The 10,718-nt window shown below is 38.1% G+C and overlaps 1 protein-coding gene across 1 annotated transcript in view; it reads right to left on the bottom strand.

Annotated features, from left to right (window-relative positions):
* Window positions 1–1,527: 1,527 nt before the first annotated feature.
* RASSF6 (Ras association domain family member 6) overlaps window positions 1,528–10,718 on the bottom strand; it is a 55,211-nt gene continuing 46,020 nt past the window's right edge. The window contains exons 7-11 of the mRNA XM_081093951.1: window positions 7,285–7,386; window positions 6,914–6,965; window positions 3,123–3,241; window positions 2,927–3,024; window positions 1,528–2,824 (exon numbers count right to left, since the gene is read on the bottom strand). Of these exons, the coding sequence (XP_080950077.1) occupies window positions 2,749–2,824; window positions 2,927–3,024; window positions 3,123–3,241; window positions 6,914–6,965; window positions 7,285–7,386 (447 nt within the window). The 3' untranslated portion in view covers window positions 1,528–2,748. The remainder of the gene's footprint in view (window positions 2,825–2,926; window positions 3,025–3,122; window positions 3,242–6,913; window positions 6,966–7,284; window positions 7,387–10,718) is intronic.

Raw genomic sequence — 10,718 nt, 5'->3', positions numbered from 1 at the left:
CCTGCACATCTCCTACTGGGGATGTGCCCGCAACCCAGGTACATGCCCTTGACCGGAATCGAACCTGGGACCTTCCAGTCCGCAGGCCAATGCTCTATCCACTGAGCCAAACCGGTTTCGGCATATTGTCCCTTCTTAATCTTTACTAATTTAATAGGCCAAAAAGTATATTTTACTTTTCTTTAATTTGTGTTTTGTTGACATGCCAGTTACTTTTTGCCTCTCTGTTCCAAATTCATTCTTTGCTGTCAGCTTTGTGAAATGGATATGGACCCTTTAAATATGTTTTCTTCGCAGCTGGATGCCATGGTTTGCCAGCAGAGGGCATTGGAGAAGCACCGTAGGAGGAAGTCTGTCTTTCCTGATTCCTAGTGGCTGGCTGGGTGGCCGACTTTTTCTCCACTGCTCTGCCCAGTGCTGGTTGCTGGTGGCTTGCAGCTTTCTCTAGCCTTTATTTCCCCCACTGCTTTCCCAGTTTTTGATTGGATTTGTGGTGGCATAACCTGGAGACCCAGGGCAGGCCTGTGCCCTACTCACATCATTGCTCTCTGCACCTTCTCCTCAACATGGTGCAGGTTCCCTGAGAGGGCCCTGTGGGCTGGCCATCTGGTGAGCCACTTGCCTGGCCTTTGTCCCATGCAGCCTTAAAGGTGCCACAGAACCAAACCATACACAGAGTTGTCCTAGGTTTCTTCAAAGGAGGCCCTTCCAGCTCCCGGTCCTAGCAGCGTCCCTGACTCTCTGTGCCAACCCTGCAGCCTCGGCTTACCTGTGCCTCTAAACCAGCGGTTCTCAACCTGTGGGTCGCGACCCTTTGGGGGTCGAACGACCCTTTCACAGGGGTCGCCTAAGACCATCGGAAAACACATATATAATTACATATTGTTTTTGTGATTAATCACTATGCTTTAATTATGTTCAATTTGTAACAATAAAATTGGGGGTCACCACAACATGGGGAACTGTATTAAAAGGTCGGGGCATTAGGAAGGTTGAGAACCACTGCAACCATTTCCTGGGGACCTCCAGACACAGACCCTATGTGATCTGAGCCTTGCACCTGCAGCGAAGTCCCAGGTCTCTCTGCACACCTGCCCACCTGCCCACCTGCCCACCTGCCCCAGCTGGTCCACCTCCCAGAGGTTGTTTTCCTGCTTGCCCTGTGGCTGTTGACCTGCTTGGTGTGGGCACCTAGCCAACTTTTCCTCCATCCAGTGGGCTGCAATCACACCTTCTCCAGTGAATTCTGAATCCCTCGTTCCAAGCTTTTCCTTTTTGGAGCACTCTTCCTCAGCCATAGGCAACCCTTTAGCATCCTCTTTCCATCTTTTAGTTATTCTCCTATCACAGCTTAATAGTTCTTTATACTAAACACCCTTGTTTAAATGACTGTGTAGTTTCTGTCTGCTGATTGGACACAGACTAATTGATTATGTTAAGATACAACTTTTTCATATACTTAGTAGCCATTTGCATTTCCTCTTCTGTGATTTTACTTTACATCTCATCTGCCTTTTTTTTTTTTTTCTATCTGACACTTTGAGTATTTTTCTTATGGATTCTGTAGACTTTCAATATATTAAAGGTAAATCTTTTGTCATATTTATGACAGGTACTTGATGGTACTTTATTTATTTAAAAATATTTTTATTGATTTCAGAGAGGAATAGAAACATCAATGATGAGAGAATCATTGATCGGCTGCCTCCTGCACATCCCCTACTGGGGATTGAGCCCACAACCCAAACAATTTAATACAATGGATATGAGAAATGCAAATGGAAGTAATTTCCAGAATGGAAAAAAGCTGCAGAGAACTCCATTTTAATATAACGTTCATAAATAAAAACACAGATGAGACTGTGCCATTCTCAGTGTTTTGTGTTTTTTTCCAAGTTGGTTTAGCAACTTGTAAACACCCTGAGCACTGTTTTATAGAATGAAATGCCTTAGAGAAAAAGAGCAGAACTCCAGATTCCTTTCCGAGATTCAGCTACTAGAGCTTTGCATAACCCTTTGTATTCACTCAGTAACAATGGTGACTGTGGGCCAGGTCTTGGCCAAGCTGATTAACCATGTGAAGTCTCTGTGGTTTATATGTTTGGAAAAATAAAGAAAACTAGTTCAATTGACCTAAAAACATCCTTAAGAAAGTCATCAGTAAAACAGCAAAAAAGGGGGCTCAGGTTGAGAAGATTAGTCTTAAGAGTCCACAGTCCTTTCCTTCCCAAAGGATTTGTAGCTCTGATGCTTCAGATTGCCAAGTCACCTACCCACATAAAGACAGCCCTAGAGTTCTCAAGGAGCTATAAGACTATCACCATCAGATTTCTTGGTGGGGGTAAGCCTATGCTTCTGTTTTATTTCACGAGCTGGCAGCTTTGACTTCTGAAATCATTTCTGAGAGTTGGTTGTTGATATTCCAGTTCTCTTGACAGTTCAAGCTAAACGACATTTAAACTGCATGAAGTTGAAGACACCATTTAAATTCCAGTTCATTGTTTCTCTATTAAAGCTATTTGGAATACACAGTATCCAAGCTTATTTCAGTTACTGAAACTAAATTCAAGCTCATTTTGGTCCCACTGTGAACCTCATCACCTCTGAGAGAGACAAGCTTTTTCAGCATTCAATTTTCTACAGATTCAAGGTCATATATATTTGCATGAATGCAAGTATAGGGTGGATACACCCATTAAATAGTAACATCTCTCTGATTTTGTTGAAGTATTTTAGCAAGAGCGGCCACTAAACTGTCGTCTCTGTTTTTACTACCTGTTTACTTCGAAGACATTTCAGTATAATAGCCTTTTCTGTATTGAATCTGAAAATGAAAAGGAGAAAAAGAGTATTAAAATTTGGACACATTTAGCACACTGAACTTACTAGAGGAACAAGCATCCCAGCATACATGCTCTTGACTTACTTTGTTATTATTCTTTGAATCTCTCTTTTCTCTTCTTCATTTAATCTCTGAAGGATGGATTCCAGGAGAGAAAAATGAAAGTTAATGTATTGAGCCACCTGCAAATAAAACACACAAAAAGGAAAGCAGAATATTTATGTGAGAGGTGCCCAGTCAGGAGGGGGCAAAGGCAGACTCAGGGTGGTGGTACTCATACATCACTGCTGATTTCTTCTGTATCTTTATCCATGAGAAAAATGCGAGCGTTCTTTTTGGAGGGTCCCTGCAGGAGCCTGTGCAGTAGTGGAATGTCTGTCTTCTTTAGCCGTCTCCTTTCTGCAAATGAAAACAAGAACCAACTGTAGTCAAGAGTCCATACTAGGGAAAAAGAAGGTAATTTGGCTATTCATTTTCTTTCTTTAGCTCGCTTTGAAAGAAGACCTAAAAAAAATCCGTGTATAATAGGAGGCACTCAGTCAAAAGAGTTACATTGAAATTAAAACCTTGAAATAAACTAAAAGTGGACTCCTTTCTCCTGTTATTCCTCAAAGTTTGACTCAGAGAATTCAATCTTGCCTTTGGTTAGGAAGTTCAGAAAAATCTCCAGATCCATTTATGACTTTTATCAAGCAACACACTGCAAAAATTCTTTATAATTTTCATTCATTCATTCATTCACTCATTCATATATTCAACAAATTTTTATTGATTCTTCCCTATTTTGTTGAACAAAAAACCATCTTTCTAGTTATTCAGATCCAGTACTTTGTAATTATCTTCAATTCTCCTTTTCTCAATTACTCCACATCCAATCCTTGGCTCTTCTTTAAAAATATATTCAGAATATTTTTATATTGGGGTATTTTTATTATTTCATTCATCTGTGGGCTTCCTCCATTCAGGCATGATAATGAGATAAGCCATCAGTGGTACATCCCCCGAGGGCTCCCGGACTATGAGAGGGTGTAGGCCAGGCTGAGGGATCCCCCCCAAGTGCACAAATTTTGTGCACCAGTCCTCTAGTAGTTAATAATATGGTATTGTGCACTTGGAAGTTGCTGAGAGTAGACATGAAGTATTCTTAACACACACAAAACATAGTTTATATGAAGTGATGGATGTGTTAATTACCTTGAAATTGGTGATCATTCCATAATATATATAAGTATCAAATCATTATGTTGTACACTTCAAATATATACAATTATAGTCATCAATTATTCTCAATTATTCTTCAACAAAGTCAAAACACACAAATACACACACATACATTAATGTAATTGAAACTATGGGGAGAAGTATAAGACAGAAAGTAAAAATCACCTGGAATCCCAGAACTGTGAGATAGTTAGCATTACAATTGAATGACCATCCCTTCATATATCTCTTTATGCTCACAAATATACAACACATAAAGATGGTAATATTCTTGAAATTTTTATTGTAGACATCTTTTTCAAAAAATCATGGTATTTATAATTCCATACACTTCTCCCTGATTATATGATCATATATACTACATACTTAAATAAGAATGTATAATTCTTTTACAAAACTGGGGTTGTAGGTATAAATTTTTAAGGCATTTTGCATTTTTCATTTAATGTATATTATAGAATTTCCTCCATTCAGATTGTATAAATCTAACTCATTTCATTTAATGTCTGAATAATAGTAACCACTTATTTAATCATTACTATGATAAGTCATTTGTCTTTAGCTTTTTGATATTACAAAAAGTGTTGCACATAAATCTGTAGATATTAGTGTTTTTATTTTTGTGAAATAAATTCTCACTAGTGGGATTGCTGGGAGAAGTAATACATATGTATACTGTAAATTTTAATAAATACTGCTATGATGAGCTCTGAAAAAGCACAGTCATATTTTTACCAGAATTGCATAAAAGTATCCTTTACTTTGATCTACACTAGCCAGAGATAGAATCATTTAAAAACATTTTGCCAATCTAATAAGTGTGACATAATATTGCATTGTGGATTGAACTTGCATTTCCATAACTTGAATTTCCTTGAATACTTGTATTTCCTTGAGTTTAAAACTTTTCCTAAAAATCTTTACTGGTCATTTTAATTTTTTATTCTTTGAATTGATTTATCACTCTTCTATTTTGATATTTTAGGTACTAATCTTTGATATTTTAGGTACTAATCTTTTCTTCTGATATTCATAATTTACTGCTTATATTTTTTACATGTTTCTACCTTTTTAAACCTTTCAATGTTTTTCCTAAAGTAGAATACAAATATATATACACACACATATATATATATATATATATATATATCCTATATAATAAAAGAGAATCATGCAAATTAACCATCCCTCCACTACACTCAAGCCACGCCCACAAGCCAATCAGGAGCAAGTATGCAAATTAACCCAACTAAGATGGTGGCGGCCATGGAGATGGAGCGAGCAGGAGGCTTGGGTTGCCCCTGGTGATGAAGGAAGCTCAAGGCTACAAAGTTTCAATTATAGAAGATAAATAAATCCCAGAAAAAAGAAAGAAAAGGAGAGGCTGGGAGCTTGGGTCAATGGGGGGCATGGTCAGCCTTAAAACGACCATCAGCCCCTCACCCAGGCTGGCCAGGCACCCCAGTGGGGACCCCCAGCCTGATCTGAGACACTCTTCAGGGCAAACCAGCTGACCCCCACCCGTGCACCAGGCCTCTATCCTATATAATAAAAGGGTAATATGCAAATTGACCCTAACAGCAGAATGACTGGGAATTGACTGGTCACTATGACACACACTGATCACCAGGGGGCAGATGCTCAATGCAGGAGCTTCCTGCTGGTGGTCAGTGCACTTCCACAGGGGGAGCTCTGCTCAGCCACAAGCCAGGCTGACGGCTGCCAGCACAGCGGTGGTGGCAGGAACCTCTCCCGCCTCCTCAGCAGTGCTAAGGATGTCCGACTGCACCTTAGGCCTGCTCCCTGCTGGCAAGTGGACATCCCCTGAGGGCTCCCAGGCTGCTAGAGGGATGCCTGACTGCCAGCTTAGGCCCGATCCCCCCCTGGGGAGCAGGCCTAAGCCAGCAGGTGGACATCCCCCAAGGGGTCCCAGACTGTGAGAGGGCATAGGCCGGGCTGAGGGACCCCCTCCTCCCCGCTGAGTGCACAAATTTTTGTGCACCGGGCCTCTAATATATATATATATATATATATATATATATATATATATATATCCTTAGAATTTTTAAAAATTTATATATATATTTCTTATATTTAAGCTTTTAATTTTTTAATATGTTTGAGAGCCAGCTTTAATTTTCTTATAGTTATTCTGACATCAAAATGTGTTATTTTACTTATTTCTGGCTTAGACATTCTGACACCTAAATTATTACCTGGGATACAACATTTCAATTTTTTCAATTTTGAGGTTTTCAAATATTTGAGTATCATCTTGGGTTTTCTCTAATTTCTCACTTGCTGCTCCTAGCATCCCATGCATAGCACCTTCCCAATGCCCTGGTTCTAACATTTTACCCCCTACCGCCAAGTTCCGAATATGTTTCTCTACTGAGGAAGAGTAACACTCCTACAATGTGTCAGGCATTCTGCTAAGAAAGAGATAAAAGCAAGATCAGAGAAAAATGATCTGTAATGATGACTCCAGTAAGAGCTACAGTGAGAAGGAAAAACCAAAAAAAACAAAAAAACAAAAAAAAAACGAGTATAGAGAGAAACGATGACTTAAATGCTTAATAGTTCCTGATACAGTTCCTGGGAAACTTTATGGATTCTCAAGGGCTCTGATCACCATTCAGATAATTGAATGTTTGGACAACAAACAAACTTCTTTGTATTATAAACTCTTCCAGGATACCTTATCTTTGGTTCCTCTAAAACACCCTCCCCTCCTTTCTTTCTTCTCTCCAATTCTTCCACAAATGGAGTAAACTGCTCTCCTGCCTTCCCTATGGGCAGAAAACTGTATCACACAGCAGACATGTAAAAAGGGTGATCAAGCTTTTTTACCTCCTGTTGCAAAAATAATGTAAAGTGCAAAATCCTGGGCACTGTTTTCAATCTGAAAGTGGAAAAAAAATAGACATGAATTATTTGTTGCCATATGATGTTTTCTAAGCCAATCAGACCCAAATTATGTACCCATGTCCTCACTTTCATTTTTCATTTTTAAGCATAAAACCTTCTCTGTTCCCTGGGAATAATGTAATTTCTCAGGGCACAATTAATAAAAGGTATCACACATAGGAAAGAATTCTTCAGAACTGAACATTGATTTTAGATTTGCATGTTCATAGGTCTTTTTCAGACAAAAGCATTAATGTGTCTATAGTTAAATTATATACAAGATATTTATACCACAGTTTAGTGATAAAAATTACCTTAAATTTTTTAAGAAGTTGCTTTATTACCTCTTCAGTGTTCATGTTACTGTTTATTCTGACCTTAGTTTCTGATTCAAAGGCTGGAGTGAAAATTGATGTCTAAAAAAAAAAAAAAAAAATTGTCATATAAGTCTTTAAAATTACATCAAAGTAATAGCAGTCAATATTTTGAAACTGTCCATCTTTGGGCAAGGAAAAAAAATCCAAGGTCACCATTATAAAAAGCTTGTTTTCTTGTTTTTGCTTTCTTTGTTGTTGTTGAATATTATGTCTCCTTTTAAGCAACCTTATATTGTTTCTAGAGTAACTTAGGTAAACATTATTTGAGCATGTTCAAAGTATTTTCACTAGATAATTACACCATTCTTTAGTATAATTTAAGATTTCAAAATAAGTTAACTATTATAAAAACAAATAAAAATTAACATGAATAGACTTTTTTAAACACATGCTGCATCTTCCTTCTCATTAGAAATAATTGTTCTAAATTGTTTTCAGTTTGAACCTTATAAAATCACTTCTTTTTGGTTGGTCAGAAATGATCCAATGTTGGCAATTTCATATGGTTCAGCCTATATCTCAACTAAGGTTTGGAGTAAAAGTGCTACCAATTGAAAATCTAGAACAATATTTCCCATAAATTGCTCTATTCAAGAGTCTGCCTTCTAGATGATACTTGGTAAAAGGTTTCTGTGGTCAGAGACGTCTGCAACATTCCTCTTATGGGTTAGTAATACACCATAAAAATGTTATAATGCTATATAATAGAAGGGTAATATGCAAATTTACCGAACAGTGGAACGACCAGTCGCGATGATGCACACTGACCACCAGAGGGCAGATGCTTAATGCAGGAACTTCCCCCAGACCACAGGCCCCGGGCCTGCCAGCCAACCTTTTGGTCCCTTCCCCTGGCCAGCAGGCTCTGATTGCTGGATGGGGAACAGGGAACCAGGGGTGGGTGGCGGCAGACACAGGTGGTGCCAGGCCAAGGCCTCATCCCCGCTGGTCACCCCACACACACAGGGTGACCAGCATTGAGGGATGGAGCCAGCAAGCAGGTGGGAACGGCCAACCCTTGGTCCCTCCCTTCCACCAGCAGGCTCTGAGAGCCCGGTGGCGAATGGGCAACCAGAGGGTAGGTGGTGGTGGTGGTGGTGGGGGGGTGGGGCCAGCTGCCAACAGCCAGGGAAGATGACCCTGATCACAGGCCAGGCCTAGGGACTGTACCCATGCATGAATTTCGTGTGCTGGGCCTCTAGTAAACGTATAACCATGAATTTTTCACTCTCAGTTTAATCATTATTCTTATAAATAATATCCTTTTTAAGTATACCTATGAATAGCCAATGGCATATACTTTGGAAAATGCTGACCAATATTTGTTTAGCTAGGATTTCCCTAACTTATACATATTTCATGGTTACGTATGTACACAGGGATTAAGATGTGTTGGTACTTAGGCGAGGGCTGATTTATCTATTTAGGTAAGTCAATATATAAGCAAATTAGTGTTTATGAGGTAAAATATATATTCATGAAAGTAATGATATAATTCCAAAGAATGACATAGAATTCTCAAGTAAACGTTTTTCTTTATTTTATTTTTTCCAATCAAACAATTATTAATTTAGCATAGTTGTAACTATGTGCCAAGATCTATTCTAAGCCCTTTATACAAATTTAATTCTTATGACAACTATAGATAGACAAAATTAACTTTATTATGATATAAATATGTGTTCAAAATTTAAAAAAGAATAGTGAGTGGAGAAAACAACTCGAACAGGACTTCAGAATAAGAATAATATCAATGGATTACAGTAGAAAGAGGAGCAAGACAAAGATTTTCCTCTAAGGAGAAGTATGTAGAGAAACCAAAAGTCACTAGGGAGACAAAAAAAAAAAGACAGAAGAATTTGAAGCCTCCAGAAACTATATCTACAGAAAACCTTAAACAGAGCCTAACTTCAATTATCATACAGCTTCACATGAAAAGCCCACTTACCTCAGTTTCTTTTACCTGGTACATGTTTGGCTTTTAAAAAAAGTTAAAAGTCAAGACAAAACCACAGTCTTTAGAGACAAAGGAAGATCATAATCAAGCTTAGCTATAATACAGATATTGGAATTATCAGACAGTGAATGTTAAATAACTATAATTAATATGTTAAGAGTTCTGATGAACAAAGCAGACAACATGCAAGATCAAGTGGGTAATGGAATAAAAAAGTGAAAACTCTAAGAAAGAATCTAAACAAAATGCTAGAAATAAAAAAAACACTGTATTATAAATGCAGACTTTGATGAATTCATTAGTAGACTCCATACAGCTGAGGAAAGAATCAATAAACTTAAATCTAGGTCAAAAGGAACTTCCCAACCTGAATTGCAAAGAGAAAAAAATAAAAATAAAACAACAGTAGTAACAAAAACAACCATAAAACAATAGTGAGTAGAGACTCACAAGGTAGGTAGTTGGTAGGTAGTATATGTATAACTATGACCTCAAAGGAAATATGACTCCATGTGTTCCACAGCATAAAAAACAAAAAAAGGTTCTCACTCATTAAGTAGCAGAATGTAAGAAAAATGTGATTAAGTGTATATTTCAAAATAAAAAGGAACATTAAGTAAAGGTTTATTTCCATATATCTCATTTATGTGTACAGTCTCAAAGTGTTCTAAGACAGTAGAAATGGGGTGCGTTCAGCAGACATGGACATAAATGGATCTTGGGGTGGTTTAATGGAATGTTAGATAGATGAGTCCTATACTGAGAAATTCAGTAAATAAACATAAAAGTATATACATGGAGGACATTTGGGATAAATTTTTGTTAAGTATGGAGAAAATTCAATGTTTGTGGACATTGTAAGGTATGAATGAGTCACAAATATCACAATGTAAGCATCTAATATGGGTGTTATCCACAGCCTAACAATACTGGCATTACTAAGAGGTTTCATGGTATAAAAACACATTTAAAGACATTATCAGCCCTGGCTGGTTTTGCTCAGTGGATAGAGCATCAGCCTGTGGACTGAAGGGTCCTGGGTTCGATTCTGATTCTGGTCAAGGGCACATGCCTGGGTTTCAGGCTCGATCCCCACTAGGGGGCATGCAGGAGACGGCCGATCCATGATTCTCTCTCATCATTGATGTTTCTATCTCTCTCCCTCTCCCTTCCTCTCTGAAATCAATAAAAATATATTGATAAAGTCTAATTTAAACAAAGCATTCAGAAGAGAGGTTTGTTCCCCCATTCTCCAAAGGCACAATACTAATACCCTCACAAGGACGCAAGAATAAGGACTAAGATAGAAAGCCCTACAGGAAAAAGTTTAAGGTAAATGAGTTAATCCTATCTAATAAAGAGAATATGCTAATTGACCCTCACACCATTGCAAAGATGGTGGCACCCACAGCCA

Source organism: Myotis nattereri (assembly GCF_964212035.1).
Source record: "Myotis nattereri genome assembly, chromosome: 1".
NCBI lineage: Eukaryota > Metazoa > Chordata > Mammalia > Chiroptera > Vespertilionidae > Myotis > Myotis nattereri.
Note: the sequence above shows the minus strand (reverse complement) of the source record. Positions and strands in the feature narration are given on the sequence as shown.